The sequence below is a fragment of the Clarias gariepinus genome, chromosome 26 (genome assembly GCF_024256425.1).
Source record: "Clarias gariepinus isolate MV-2021 ecotype Netherlands chromosome 26, CGAR_prim_01v2, whole genome shotgun sequence".
Classification (NCBI taxonomy): Eukaryota; Metazoa; Chordata; class Actinopteri; order Siluriformes; family Clariidae; genus Clarias; species Clarias gariepinus.
Genome location: NC_071125.1, coordinates 23587091 through 23604046, shown reverse-complemented (window position 1 = coordinate 23604046; position 16956 = coordinate 23587091). Strand labels below are relative to the sequence as shown.

At 39.0% G+C, this 16956-nt stretch overlaps 1 protein-coding gene across 3 annotated transcripts in view; it reads right to left on the bottom strand.

Moving 5' to 3' along the window:
* The window catches only part of ctnnd2a (catenin (cadherin-associated protein), delta 2a), a 302677-nt gene that overhangs the window by 175911 nt on the left and 109810 nt on the right, over window positions 1-16956 (bottom strand). For all 3 annotated transcript variants that reach the window (XM_053488242.1, XM_053488240.1, XM_053488241.1), the window contains exon 3: window positions 1213-1247. In XM_053488242.1, the coding sequence (XP_053344217.1) occupies window positions 1213-1247 (35 nt within the window). The remainder of the gene's footprint in view (window positions 1-1212; window positions 1248-16956) is intronic.

Genomic DNA, 16956 nt, shown 5'->3' with positions numbered 1-16956 from the left:
CCATTGCTCCAGTTGGCAGTATTAGTCTGACAGCGTGCTTAAACTCGGCGAACTTAACAAACTATAACTGTAAAGTAGTAACATAGCTTCAGGATCAACACCTGAGTTATAGAATTGTCCAAAAAAATGACTAACCAACTAATTAACCAACTAATTAATCTACTAACTAACTGACTGACTGACTGACTGACTAACCCACTCCCCACACGTGTGTTTCAGGTGAGATGTAAATTTAGAAAAATCTAACATGGCGATCCAGAGCTCCGCCCTGAGACAGAGGAGCGTCTCCCATCTTTTTTGTTTACATTTCTATTTAGTTATTACAATTATTTTTTGAATAAATTAATGTAGCGACACTGTCTGTGACATCATGAAAAAAGACAAATCTGAAGGTCGTGATTTTTCAGAACAAAGCAATAAAAAGTGATTTTAAAATGTTTTTAAAGAAAAAAATAAAAAGGGGATTTTTCTTCTCATATTTAAATTATAAAAAAGGTACTCCCGATCCTCTTTACATATAAACACAAACAAGGAGTTTATAGTTAGAACATAGAGAAGCTACAACATAAGACTATTAAACTCCTGATGAAGCTCTTAACATTGATATGTTTGTATTAAATTTATTTTCCACTAAAGAAGATTAATTCCCAAACCCTGGACGCCGCCGCTGGAGAAACTCCCAGCACCAATCGTGGGGCTGAAACCCAGAGAAATGAAAAGATGAAACAGGAACCATTGAAAGACGCCGCTCGCGATCGAGTCTGTTCTGTACTTTCATCACTTTCAAACTAAGCTCAAAGCTCTTTTATGTAAAAGTCTAGACGTCTTGACGGAAATATATCACGAACAGGTATAATTCTTCTTAATTGTTCTTAATCACGCCCGTAGGAACGTTTCCTAGCGTTAACTCCAGCTGAAAGTCATTTGAAAGCTTCACGCGGTGAGAAATTTTACTGCCTGCGTTTCTACGAGTTAATGTTCACCTGTCAGACGTCTGAAATGTCACCGTATCAATCGCACGCAGCGCTCGACCCCGCTCGGCTCACACACGCCACCAGGCTGACGCACGGCCAACGAGGAGACGTTAGAAATCATTTAGACGTACTAAAGCCGCCGTCGCCGATTGAACGTTAACGTGGTTCTGAAATGAACAGATTTTTTTTACATCTTAAGTAAAAATAAATAAATAAATAAAGTGATGCACAGATTTACCTTCAGTGTCCCAGTGAAGATGTTCATCTGTTGAACTGTAACAGAAATAAAAAAAAAAACGTTAGTGTACAGAAATAACAACGCACTTAGCAAAAAGTATTGGCACCTCCCCTGGAAAAAGGTTTACTGTATCATGGAAAATTTTTGATGTTAAAAATTTTTTTAAAGCTTTGAAGTTTTAACACAAATATTAATTTTCACAAAGTCTGCTGCTTCAGTGTTTTTAAAACTTTTTTGTATAACTACAAGCATTTCATAAGAGTCAAAGACTTTTATTGACAACTATATTAAGTTTATGCAAAAAGTCAATATGTGCCCCTTTCTTAAGACCTCTGCAATTCTCCCTGGCAAGCTGTCAATCAACCTCTGGGCCACACCCTGACTGATGGCGCAGCCCATTCTTACATAATTAATGCTTGGATTATTTGTGGGGTTTTGTTTGTCCACCCATGTCTTCAGGATCGACCACAAAGTTCTAATTGGGATTAAAGTCTGGGGGGTTTCCTGGACATGGACCCCAAATTTCCATGTTTTGTTCCCTGAGCCACTTATTTGTCACTCTTGCTTCATCTCACTCTTCCATCATGCTGGAAAAGGCATCGTTCATTAACAATCTGGTCTTGGATAGTTCGTAGAAACATAGCTGCCTACTGTACACCGCACTTTTGCCCTTCCCACACACTCCTGATCTCTGCACACATCATTTCGGTGTCCTGGGTTCTGACTCTAGTGTTTAGTTTAGATATTAATAAAACCCGCCACAGATGGAGGCTCAGGCTTCCCTGAGGAGTCCTGGGGGACACCATTGTTTTGCTGATGATTGCAATAGGCTCATATAATAAAGCTGAACATGTTAAATATCATACATGTATACATAAACACACATAGACACATATATATATATATATATATATATATATATATATATATATAAAATATATACCGTATAAATAAATATATATATATATGTATATAAAGGGCCAGATGACTCTAGATGCACACAGATGCACATACACACACCCACCCACATACACACACACACACACCCACCCACACACACACCCACACACACACACACACACACACACACACAGGCAGGATAAGGTTTATAGAGAAATCAATGTCGCTGAAGCAAACAGAGGCGAGCGGAGCACACAGGAGCAGTTTCGTCCTCGACATTACGGCTGTCGTGTAACACACCATGGTGTAAAACACACACAGCACTCAGGAAACACGCTGCTGCACGGTGGTGTAATCTCCCCTGAAGCAATATGCTCTCACACACCCACCACACACACACACACACACACACAATCCAGCGCTTATAGTGCAGCGTGTAATCGCAGGTTAACGCACACCTACAGCCTAGAGAATTGGATTTTCAGGGTCATCCAGGACGGGAATCAGAACGACGCCCTGGGGTTCAGATAAAACTAAAAAAAAAAAACAATAATAATGATTTAAAAACAAAATCAGATCATGCTTCTACAAACACTATTTATTATCAACAGATTATGATTTGTTTCTTTATTTAACCAGTTATTTTGCTCCGCCCACAGAAATCCTTAAAACTAACTAACCGCGACTGGTCGAGCTGCCGACTGACACTTAGTGTAATTATAGTGTTAAATGGAAAGCTAGTGCACTATGTAGGGTGTACAATCCCTTGTTCCACACACCAAGTAGTGCCCTTGATCAGGGGTTAGAGAGGGATTTGGGATTCAGCCTGATGTTAGAAGCTGGTTAGCTTTGTAGCTAAGTGTTAGCCGTGAACAGAATGACGCGGACGGTTCAGAGGCGATTCAGAAGGACTTAAAGTGATTAGTGCAGAGTCGGCGTGTTGTTTGAGACGACACAACGTTATCAGATGTGTGTTCTTACTGAAAGTGTTTTTGGAGCGTACAGACCTACTCTCACCCACGCTGAGACACACAGTTAGTGTCATTAACCACTGGACAACACCTGGGACACGCCCACTCATACATATGGTTACACGTCACAGTGCCGTTACTGTCTATTATCATCACTCGTGGAATAACGCCTCTCATCCAATCAGAATGCTCGGATAGAACTAACTGTTGTATGATGTAATATGATGTAATATAACACTAGAAGCTGTAAATAAATATTATATTCTGAAAAAGTTATCTTTATCTACAAACTATATTAATGTAAACCATATTTCTATTATTATATATGAAAGTCTCAAACATACTAGGTAAAAACAATACTAAAACTATTTGTTACAACTTTTTTTTTTATTAGTAAACAGTGACACGTCTTTATGTGTCTTTAAAGATCAACATCAGGTTTTTTCTTTGAGTTTCTTTGATGTTTTGCATTTAGAGACAAACAGCCTAAAGATTATTTTTTACAATGTTTTCTATCGTGTTCCTTGGGAAAAGTGTCGTAGCGTGCGCACATAGACACACACACACATGCACACACACACACACACACACACGAGTTAACCTGCTTGACAAATAGCAGATTAGATTGTGGTGTCCTAACATGTGTTTCATTATAAAAACCTATTTATCACCTGTGAGTGGAGAAAATCCACTGTGAATGTGTGTGTGTGTGTGTGTGTGAGGTGATAAAACGACCTACACCGCTTACGGGAACTTCCAAATCGCACATCCTCTGATTTCCTCCTGACTGTCAGGTAATCAGAGTCATTTATTCCTGCTCTTCATCCTGCAGCTGAGCGTAACGTCCGGCGTCCAGACGAGTGCGCGGCGCCCAGACACGAGGGGAAATGACATTGGGCTGACAGCCTGTATTTACAGCGCGCACCGCTCAAGGACCGGGGGGTCGAGACGTGAAAAACGGCAGACAAACGAGTTTATATTCAGGTCAGTACTAAGAGGACGGACAGAGGCGTGATCAGAATTAAACGTCAAGAAGAAGCGTGAGAGAGGGAAGAGCACCTTGATGAGTATTATAAAAGGTTATACAGCACTCACACACACACACACACACACACACACACACACTGGTCTGTGCAGACCTGCCACACACTACACTAATGCTGCGACACTAGTATTAATTTAAGCCAGGTGCATTATGGGTAATATTAAAGGGATTAAAAAATGTCATGTGTTTTATTATGAATACTGTAAATAAATACTGGACTATTTACATTTACATTTAGGCATTTAGCAGATGCTCTTATCCAGAGCGACTTACAAAAGGGGAGTTAGCAAGAAACAGATAGTCATCGTTTAAAGATTGCCAGAGACTCGGCTGTACAGCCATCTAGAGGAAGTTCATTCCACCACATCAGTGCCAGAACAGAAAAGAGTCTGGATGAACGTCCTCCTCGAGCCCTGAGAGATGATGGGACCAGCCGAGCAGTGCTGGAGGATCGGAGCGAATGTAGTGCGGTGCGATTAGAGGAGGTAAATGGGTGCGGCAGCTATAGGAAGGCAGTGCAGGGAGCGGAGAAATTGGTATCTGGGAGGAAACTGGAATACCCAGGGGAAACCCACCCACAGGGAAGGACATGCATACTCAGAGGCAATAATCGACCGCTCAAGCCAGGTGGTGCGAGGTCACAGTACTATTCACCGTGCCACAATTAAGTATACACTGGAACCTTGGACTATGTGCATTTTTCGTTATTTTCCCATAGGAAATAATTAAAACTCAAGTTATTCGTTCCACAGCCCAAAAAATAAATACATAAAAATAATTAACACAAAATATTAAGTAAAAATAAAACAAATTAACCTGCACTTTACCTTTAAAACAAGTAAAAATGAATCCCGACAGATAAGGGTTTTCCGTGCAGGCGCTGTGTGTGTGTGTGTGTGTGTGTGAATCTAAATCCGAAAACACTTTTTTATCGGAAAAATAAACAAGAAATCTCTCTTAGACCCTCAATTGAGCGACACACTAACAGAAACACTGCTGTAAAAAAAGTAATTTAATATTTATTAATTTAAAAGTTGGTTATACCAGTTAGAGGCGCGCACTCAGCAGGGTCTAAGACGATTACCCACAAGACCCAGCAGGGTCTAAGACGATTACCCACAATTCCACAGCACAAGAGAGAGGAAAAACCGTTGGTTCAGTTTTGATCACATGACACTCGGCATCAAAACAAGAAACGCATAGGGCCTCCGAGTGGCGCAGTGGTAAAGTGCTCACCCTATCATCCGGAGATCGCTGGTTTGGTTCCTGGGTGATGTTTTAACCTCTCACAGCCGGAGGCCTCGAGAGAGCTAAATTGGCCGAGCGCACATTAATTGCACGGCTCTACGCCATTCGGGGCGTCTGCAGGAGGGAGCGGATAGGGCTGGCCTCCGAGTGTGTGACGCCGCCCCCAACGGTGCGTGAGTGAGCAGGTCGAAAAAAAGAGACTAGATTGGGGAGAAAATCGGGGAAAAAGAACTGGACAGGACTAAATTTATATAAATAAAAAAAAAAGAAACGCATACATGATACATTATGCGTAAACCAAGATTTGTTCGTTTTCCAAGTCAATTTAAAAACCGTGTTACTCGCAATTCGAGGTTTCACTGTATTTGTGGGGCGGTGGTGGCTGAGTTACTGGTCAATCAGTAGGTCAGCACTTTATACCCCAGTTCTACCAGGTCGATTGTGTTAATCAAGGCCCTTAACCCTGTCTGTTCCTGGTTGCTGTATGATGGCTGACCCTCGATCTGATGACAGTCTACTAACAAAAAGCTGAGACATGCGAAGAACACTAAAGAATTTTAATTTGCAGTAATGTTTATATAAAGGCTAAAATTGGTGTAGCAATACCAATATAGATCCATTTTTTGTTTTGAAAACAGGAAGTTTTTTCTGGAGAATAATTTATGCACATTTATTCAAACTTTACAAGATCACATGATCGCCATCACTCCCTGCTGGTCCTGTGTGAACTCTACTCTGATTTAAAAGCGCCTTTTTTGAAAAATGTGCATTTTAAAAAGACTTTCTTTTTTTTATTTGAATGGATTTAGTTTATAAATTGTTTTAACTAAATTTAAATTTTATTTAGCCTTTACAACATTATATTAATTTAGGTAAAATATAATCTAATGCATTTTTAACACTTGATTCACAACAACAAAAAACACCTGGCTTCATGTTTTTCCAACACACTCAGAAATCAGACGCCTCTTCCTGTTTAATTGCATTGCTTCCAGAGGAGGAAAAAAAATAAAACTCTTTACAAAATAGATTTCCTCGATGCCTTGTTTACACAAGCGACGTTCTGGGCTTTAATAATGCAGGGCCCCGCCGTCTCCGTAATGAAACCCGAGCCGATGGATGGGTTCTTGTGAGAAACAAATGCGCACATACTCGACATTAAACAAGTGATGTGAAAGAACGGCACATAATGATTGTGTTCGCACAGGATGGATACGCCATGATGCTTATTTTGCGTGTGTACTCTGTGAACTGCAGCGCCGTCTGTGCGCTTGATCCTGAGACATGGGCGAGTGCATGAAGTCAATGTGATGTTAATAACATGACATGGTGGGAGGCAGGAGTCAGGTCATGTAGGTGAAGTCATAATCAGAGAAAAAAAAGACTGAAAGTCAATACTCAGATGAGGGCAGAACGGCTCAGCTAGCGTCGAGATTTCACCGCGAGAAAGAAAACTTCGCTAATTTTAGGTAATCAGTCAGGGTTAAGACTAATATTGTGTCAATATATATACACTGTAATTAGAATAGAGAAAGTAATTGAGACTAATTCTAATAAAATATTTGATCATACCTAAGTAAGTAATAACATATTTTTTTATCAAGGACGGTAGCAAAAATAAAAGGGCACCGTTCTCAGTTTGGTTTTTTAACCAAAAGGTGCCAAATGGAATCATAAATGAAGGTTAAGTGAGGTTTAATGTCTATTTATTTCATAATTTATTTAATGTACATGTTTTTTTCTAAATGTTTTAATTGTATATGCAAAAATATGATTATAATGTTAGTAATTGATAATATTTGTAAGTATCTGGAACGGATTATCTGCATTTACATAATTTCCTATGGGACAATGTGTTTCACAAGACAAAAGTTTCACCTCAAGAACTTAGGATTGCGACCAAACTGCTGTGTGTCCATAAGAAAAAGCCTTGTTAGTGAGACTCATTAGAAAAAAGGCTTTAGTTTGCTTGGGAAAATAAAGACTGGACTTTCGAGCAATGAAAAAAGTCCAGACTGAGCCTATTCCAGAGTGATGGGCGTGTCAGGGTGAGAAGGGAAGGACATGAAGCGATGCTCCCATCATGCATAGTGTCCACTGTACAAGCCTCTGGAGACAGTGTTATGATCTGGAGTTGATCAGTTACTCAGGTCTAGACTCAGTAACGTTATGGGGCAATAAAATGAAGTCAGCTGACCACCTGAATGTACTGAATCACCAGAGGATCACATCTATGGAGTTTCAGACATATTCCAGGACTCAGATTGTGAAAGAGTTGTTCTTTCACACCACATTATTTTTACACCACATTAATCACAGTTTGAGGCACTCGAATTAAATATTAAAGTCTCAGATTTTATTTTTTTGTGTTATAAAAGTGTTATTCTCAGCTGTCAGAGAAACACGTTCTGAGTCAGGAATTTAACATCACTGTGATAAAAATAGCATGCAGCGAGCTAAAGATGGTGCGAAAACACACACCTTCATTGCTATAAACAGGACATGGATAACACACTGTAGACCCCGCAGTAGTAAAAAAAAAAACTAAAAAACATTTCCATGCTAGAGTGGTGTGAAGTGAAATTACTGCCACCATCACAAAGTGGATCATTTCTGTATAAGAAAGTCTGGAGCGTGTTTTTTTTCTTTTCTCGCTTACACAATATTGATTACGGTTGTTAATTTATGAAGGAATAGCAGGTTGTGTATTTTTAGAGGACTTTATTGTTAGATTTAATGTTGTGGAAAATCAGTGGGACGACTCACAGACGAGTAAATCTGTTAAGAAATCAGAAAGTGTGGGTGATGCTGTAACCTCTCGCAGCCGGAGGTCTAGAGAAAGCTGATTGGCCGAGCTCTCTCAGAGGGGAGGGATGAGAGGGACTTAGTGCTCCCACATTAATCACGGCTCTACAGCCAATCTACAGCCAATTCCACATGCGCGAGCTCACAGACGCCCCGGATTGGCTGTAGAGCCGTGATTAATGTGGGCGCGCAAGTACCTCTCATCCCTCCCCCTGAGAGAGCTCGGCCAATCAGCTCTCTCTGTGCCTCCGGCTGTGAGAGGAAAACAGCATCACCCGGGGTTCGAACCAGCGCTATCTACGTTTGTCTATCCAATGTCTAATTTGTGGATTTTTACAATTTTCATTTTACTTTATTTATTACTTCACTTCATTTCTTTGGAGATGAAGCGACTTCTTTGGAGCAGTCTTTGGAGAAAAAGAATTTCGTCCGGGATTAATAAGGTTTTATCTCATCTTATCTTATCTTAAAAATCGACGTTGTGGCAGAGCGAGGGTTCGAGAGACGGCTTATTTCATGCTTTGTGCCTGACAGAGAGGCGTAATCACTGTAATTCTGATGCGGAGGATTTTTCGAAGTCTTAATACACATCTGTGGGAAGGCAGCCAAGCTCAAGCTGAGGAAGCCAGAGACGTGAATTGTGTTGTTTTTTGGGCTTAAAACCAATTTGTCTAATTTGTCTAATTTGCACTCGCATGATGAAAGTTGTTTAAATATGAATAGAACAAGATGGGATTTACATCCAACGTGTGTTCGGGGTTGTGCTGGATGTTTGCCAACAGGAAAATCAAACCCAGTCCGACTTAACGTCGTTTAGATTTCACACTACAAACCTACAGTACATTGTTTTATTGCTTGTTCCTTTCGTTCTATAGATAACTATAGCTAGCAAGAAGACATCACTCATCCGTCATACAGTATTTGTTGTTACTACACCATGAAAATGATAAGACTGTTAATATAAACCTGTGATTCGAGGCTGAACTACTTTGAGAGCCGCCATTAAAGAAAACGAATCAACATCTTCTGACCAATCAGATTAGAGTAAATGTGACGTTACCTTGTTTAAATTCTTTTAGTCTCATAACAAGCTTAAAAGATATTGAGGCCAAATGAACGTCAGATGACATGGCATAACATCATCGTATCCTTGATTATTTTCCCATCACACTGCCCGTCGTTATTACAGTTTACCGCCTTGATTTCTTTGAGCCTTGAGTGGCTTCTTTCAACTTGTCAATCAATCAGCCTGCGAGGATTCAGCGAACGTTCGAGTCAGGATTAATGTCGAGCAAAAACAATCAGATCCTGGTGAATAAAACTGCGCCGTGAAATCGATAATAATTAGCAGAAGAGCGTGTGCGGTGCCCGCTGCGCCATGCAACGGTGCGATAGAAATAGAAGGAGTTATAAATGCATATTCGTGCCGGTGGAACGTTCCTCAGGAGATATCAGTCGATAAGCGAGACAAACCTCGCGTCTGTCTGGGAGTTTGGATTCGAATTAAAGCTGCCAGAAGAATCGGCATTGGGCGTGACAAACGTCTCAGAGGTTCTGGAGGACATATCGAGAAGGTACTCGGCGTACTGTTTGTGTGTTTGTTTACAGCTGAACACTATGACTGACAGGAAGGATACTCCATACTGTACACACACACACACACACACACACACACACACACACACACACACACACTGCGAGGTAAGCACTCTGTCTTTCCAGTCATTCCTGAGCAGTCTACGTTATCCCTTGTTCTCTCCAAGTCTTTATCGTTTACGAGTCTGTCCGGTCCAGTTCATTTCTTTTTGATCACCTGATCGTTGCCTTGTCCATTATTTTTGAGGTTTGTGTTTTTATTAAAAGTCACATACCTGCAATTGTGTCCTCTCTTTGGTATTCCGCACCAGTATATCTTTAATGTGGTGCCATTACTTTAGACCACCGGAGTTATTACTGGTCGCTGGTGTCACAAGCGCAGTCGGTTACAACAACTCACTGCACGTCACATTTAAAGCGTGTTTTCCATGACGTCATCTCGAATCACACGTTGTTAATCACACCTTCATCAACACGTCTCAGGTCCTGAACACTTTCTCACCGCTGCAACATCAGTCACTGCTGCTAACGACGCAGACACGGTGCTTATCTATTAAAAATCATCTATTGAACTTCCTTCTCCATATTCCTCATTTCTAAATCCTCTCCTGAAAATCTTTCCTGCCAGGAGACAGACAGCGTATGATCACCATCCCTGTGAACAAATGCCACTTGTAGCCGGTGGTACGACCGAGGCATTTAGGGCAATCACAGCGTCTGCCTGCCGAGGCTGGATCAGACATGCCCCGAGAGGTTTCCCATGTTGCACTGCCAAGGAAAATGTTCTTTGTAGTGAAGATGAACACATGCGTCTCAGGATCGGGGACAGGACCAGACCAGGCGGAGGAACACACATGGCACGGCGTTGCGTCTACAGTACAGTATTCAGTGTTTATGGATATCTACTGTAGTCATCACATGCAGAGTCAAATTTTACACCAGGATGAAGCAAAGACAACAACTAAGGAGATTTTAATTGTTAATCGTTCAAGTCTAAAAAATATAAAAGTCTGATTATTTTAGAAAAAAGTCAAAATTGCAAACAAGTTGACCACAATATCGATAAAAAATGTCTGAAATTTGAGATAGATTCACAGAAAATAAAGGCAGAACTGCACCGAAAACCGTAAGACGTAGGAATAGAGAAAATTACAAAAGAGACATAAAAAAAAAATAGACGTGTGAAGAGTATATCCGGGTCGGGGTGAGACCGCGAGTCTTTGTTTTTGTTCAATTTATTGTAAAATTATAAATAATTCTTAAATAATTCTTTTGACTGTGTAAAGCTGCTCTGCATCAATGTCAAATGTAAAAAACGCTATACAAATATTTAATTGTATTGAATTAAAGTAAATTGAAAAAAATTTAAATGATAAAAAATGTTGTAATACTGCTAGCTTGCATCCGAGCGAGATAAAGAAATCCCGTCTTCTGCATTCCAGTTGGCACCAAGAATTTAGTCTCTTTTTTGATTGGTAAGAAATCACAATTAAGTGATGTTATAAATAAATAATGATTTATATTTAAACAATAAAAAGAGAACAACTGCAAAACCATTAGCATTCTTGTGTGAGGTTAAGAAGCCCCGCCTTCTGTGTTATGATTGGGTAAAAAAAAAATCAGTCTTGTTTCTGATTGGTTAACAACCGAAAGCACCTGAACGTGTACGAGTCTCTCGATTCTTTTGTGAGATCTTGCAATAAAAGGAATACTTGTAGGAATAAATATTTTACTTTCATGCAACTTCTTTCTTGTTCCTTCTAGGGATTTCTTAAAAATGGTAAAAAATTTCGTCGGAATTGTGAGGAAAAAGTCAAAATTTGAAAAATTTCTAAATTAAGGAATAATTGTGAAAAATAAAACTGCAGTTGTGAAAAATAAAGTCAGAATTATGAAGGATAAAATTGCAATTGCAAGACTGAGAACTTTAGCAAGTTAAATTGCAGTAGTGAAAAAAAAACAATTATATATTACATATATATACAGGGGTTGGACAATAAACTGAAACGCCTGGTTTTAGACCCCAATAACTCATTAGTATGGTGTAGGGCCAATACAGCATCAATTCGTCTTGGGAATGACAGATACAGTACAAGTCCTGCACGGTGGCCAGAGGGATTTTGAGCCGTTCTTCTTGCAGAATAGTGGTCAGGTGATGCTGGTGGAGGAAAATGTTTCCTGCATCGCCTTTCCAAAATACCTCAAAGTGGCTCAATAATATTTAGATCTGGTGACTGTGCAGGCCATGGGAGATGTTTAACTTCACTTTCAGCTTCATCAAACCACTCCGTCACCATTCCTACTGTGTGTATTGGTGCATTATCATCCTGATACACGGCACCACCATCAGGATACAATGTTTGAATTATTGGGTGCACATGGTCCTCCAGAATGGTTTGGTAGTCCTTAACAGTGACGCGCCCATCTATTACAAGTATTCAGCATAGGGAATGCCATGAGATTGCAGCCCAAACCATCACTGATCCACCCCCATGCGACAGTCTGGGTGGTGCGCTTCTTTGGGGCTTCTCCACACCGTAACTCTCCCGGATGTGGGAAAGACAGTGAAGGTGGACTCATCAGAGAACAATACAGGTTTCACATTCTACAAGATTCTCGCTCCAACACTAAATTGGCCAGTGTTTCAGTTTAATTGTCCAACCCCCGTATACACTCACTCACTCTCTCACTCATCTTCTATACCGCTTTATCCTGTATTCAGGGTCGCAGGGACCTGGAGCCCATCCCAGGAGGCTTAGAGCATGAGGCAGGGAACACCCTGGACAGGGTGCTAATCCATCACAGGGCACACACACACACACACACACACACACACACACACACACACACACACACACACACACTCATTCCCAAACTATGGGCAATTTGGAAATGCCAGTTAGCCTAACCTGCATCTCTTTGGACTGTGGGAGGAAACCGGAGTACCCGGAGGAAACCCACCAAGCACAGGGAGAACATGCAAACTCCATGCACACAGAGACGAGAATCGAACCCGGACCCTGGAGGTGCACGACGCAGTGCTAACCACTACACCACCGTGCCGCCCCTTTCTTTTTTTTTTTAAGAATCATGAAAGGATTAGATTGGCCAAATGACAACTAAGACAGATTTTAGATTCTCAGATTATCATTTATTTTTTACTTAAATAAATCTTATATGTACAAGAAATTTACATAGTTTAAAGCATGTCCTGCCCTCTAGTGCACTCCACAGACACGACACACACACACACACACACACACACACACACACTTTCAACACTATGAATTTTTAAATAGTTAAATAAACATCACATTTTAAACACAATTAAAAATTGACAAAATATTATATATTTTTATAAGACAACGATAACGATCGTTCTAAAGTTTGATTAAAGTTTATAATCAAATAATAATGAGGTTTTATTGAAATGCTCATTCTCTAAGCTTTAAGTAATACAGTCAGTGTCACGTCTACTGATGTTCATTATCATCTCTCACACACACACACACACACACACACACACACACACACACACACACACACAGATCTGTTAACCCTCACTTCTAACATCAATCAGTCGCTTCGTTAGATGTCGATTTATGAGGCTATTTATTTGTGCATTGATTTTTTTAATGTTTTTTTATTTCTCTACACACGACTTGTCAAACTAAAGTTAATAAGATTCATCTCACGGCTCATTAACCTACAAACAACACGAAAATATTACAGGAGTTTAAAAAAACAAAACAAAACAAACCTCTGACTCAAACATTTTTTTAAGTGCAGTGAGGAGGCGTTTCATCTGCAACAGGAGCAGCTGTTCGTTTCTGAGCTTCTGAGCAAATGGAAACCATCAGAGCTCCGCGTGGCTCTTTCTCTGGCTGTATGTGAATATATATGTGTGTGTGTGTGTGTGAGAGAGAGAGAGAGAGAGAGAGAGGTAAACACTAAGGGATGTAAATCAGGACGACTGACTGTCTCGTGCTGAGAAGAAACATGAAATTATGAACTGATGACACGTCAAAAAGGTGTGTGTGTGTGTGTGTGTGTGTGTGTGTGTTACGAAAAATTTACAACTTATTATAAAAAATTATAGTGTTATGAGCTGTTCAGAGAACATGAATTAAGATAATAAATAAATAATAAAATGTTAAAGAAAAAATTATCTAAAATGCATTATACATAAACACATAAAAAATACCTGATACTGCAATAAAAGACCTGATAAATTATTATTATTATTATTATTATTATACCCGAAAAAATTGAACATTTCATTTTTTTATTTGTCTTTTTCTTTTTAATGTTTTAAAAACATTAAACAGCTCCACAGACTGCTGTATTATTATTATTATTATTATTATTATTATAAATACAAGTAAAAGAATTCAGATTTTTGAGCAAAGTCTAAGTGTAACTGCTATGCATGTTTGTGGACAAGTACTGTAATACACACACACACACACACACACACACACACACACACACACCATATGTCAGGTGAAAAAGAGGCGTAAAAACGAACAACCCTTGTTAATTTCCTCTGGTGGGAAAAAAGGACAAGTCAAGCCGGAGTCATTAAACCCCACTGAGTCTCTCTCTGTCTCTGTCTCTCTGTCTCACTGTCTCTGTCTCTCAGCTGATTCCCAGGAACTGTTTATTATTTGTTTATCATGTATGGAAAGAGTCTCCAGTGTCAGCACAGACAAAAAAAATCTCCCGCTCTTTTAAACATCGCATCCTTGCTGTTTCTATCAGCAGATAAATGTCTAGCTTTTGAAATAATAAGGTTCAAATAATACATTTCAAATTCACCGGACAATCAAGCAAGGAATTTTTTTATTCATCAAGTTTTAATTCAAACAAGTTTTAAAACTGTAAAATCTTTCCAGAAATTGGTTAAATAAGATTTTGTTCAGTTTTTTGTAATCTTTTAATAAGAAATAAGAAATGTTTTTAATTTCTCATTGATATTTTTATTTTTGCTTTTATTTATTTATTTATTTATTTATTGGTTTGATTTTAGTCTTAGTAATTTTAAGGTGAGAAAAGAAGAGTGAAAAATCCATTAACATTCTGCTAAACCGTTTGGTAGAGCAAGTTTTTTCGAGTCCCGATATCTTACAGAAAGACAAATGTGTTGAGCGTAACCTGATGGAGACATCTCCACCAGTCAGTTGAGGCATGCTATGCTAAATAGTATCCACTAGGTGGCACTGTGGATTTAAGAATTATACATTTAATTAGCTAATAACATAGCACGAAAAAAAAAGATGAACTGAATGTCCAAAAACATCGAACCATTGAGATTTTATGTGACTTTTTATTGATACTTTTACCATGAAGTGACATCTCAACCATTTGGATTGTTATTGTTATGGCTCCGAGGAAATAAAAATGCAAATAAAAACAATTCCGTTGCTTTATTGCGAGGATGTTAAAGGTTATGTGCTGCTATGCCTTTAGTGAAAACAGCTGTCATTGATTGTACGTTGGTACGTTCTAACATTAAACGTAACTATAAAGGGATAAAACGCTTCTGTAATTCATACAGTATATACAGAAATGTAAGTATTGGCACCTGGCTGTGGTGTAAGAGAATTAAACACTGCTGTTGTAGACGATCATTAGAAGCTTTGCAGTAATAACCGTGACTCCTCTTCACCTGATTTCTGATTATTTTCCTTTAAAGGCACAATACGGGGTGTTTAAATCCGAACTCGCTACGTGTAAGAAGAATTGTAATCGTAATCGCGAAAATAAACACACACAAAAGAAAGAAGCCCCCTAGAGGTTACTGTATGCATTGCAAGACATAAAAAGTGTTACATTTACTATCATCATTATTGCAAGAGGAAAATAAAGACAAAGTGAGAGACAGAAAGAGTGAGAGAGAGAGAGAGAGAGAGAGAGAGAGACATAGAGAGACATAGAGAGACATAGAGAGACATAGAGAGAGCTCTGTGATGCACCACATGAGCAGAAGAGCACATGTGTCACTCTACAGGAAACTGTTATGGGACATGGCATCCTGTAGCTTTCTCTCTCTCGTACAAACACACACATGCCCACACACACACACACACACACACACACACACACACACACACACACACACACACAGCTTGGGGTAACACTGGAGCTGTGATTTTCTACAAAGCAAGATGTGTTAATGAGTCCCTGGGGGTGAGACAGAGTCTAATCCTGGGCTGCTACTTCAATTAACCAGACTAACTATGTGTGTGTGTGTGTGTGTGTGTGTGTGTGTGTGTGTGTGTGTGTGTGTGTTTGTGTGTGTGATGAAATCCTGTATGATCTTGAATTTCACCCCATATTTGATAACACACTTGGTCTTGGGGGGTGGATGGGGGTGCAGGGGGGTAATCTGACATCATTCATCACTTCATACGGCTATTCTATAAATAAAGATTTACCAATAAATCTACTAGTCTTCAGTTCTTATTAATTAATTAATTTATTTTTGCATAATTCTCATAATAAAAAAATAAAAGAATTTATAAAAATTCATTCAAACTGATTGTAAGCTCCTTAGGGCACATGTGAGGAAAAAAGCATTATGAATAGGACATGGGAGAAAAAGAAAACAATACAAAGAAATCAATGTAAGAAGCATCACTTTTAAACAGTTCCCAGAATTACAAATATGAATTTATTCATTGATTATAAATCAAGTATTCGTTGTTTTTGTTTATTCATTTGCATATTAAATTGCAATTTTCTAATAAGAAATAGTAAATCAATTTGATTACATTAAAGATCTTTCACTTGCTAAAGCGACATTTTTCGCAGGAGGATGACAAGCTTTATTTATTTATTTATTTGCTGGATGTCGCCGCAACTTCGTTGCGAAATTTAATTGCACACTGATGAGCGCGTTTAAAAAAATATACAGCGCCATATAAGAATGTATCTTCTGTTAATCTTCAAAATGCAGACACCAACTTTAAAGTTTTATTGTACGTATAATTTATTTATTTATTGTTTTTTTATTGTTTTGGTTTTGCTTATTTTAAGCAAGAGACTTTTTAAGAGGCTTGTTTATCCATAGAGCACATTTTGCATCAATATATCTTACTGAAAAGACGTTTTAAAGTTAACCTGATTGAGCCATCTCTACCATACGGTTGAAGTATAATATGCTAAAAAAAATACTAA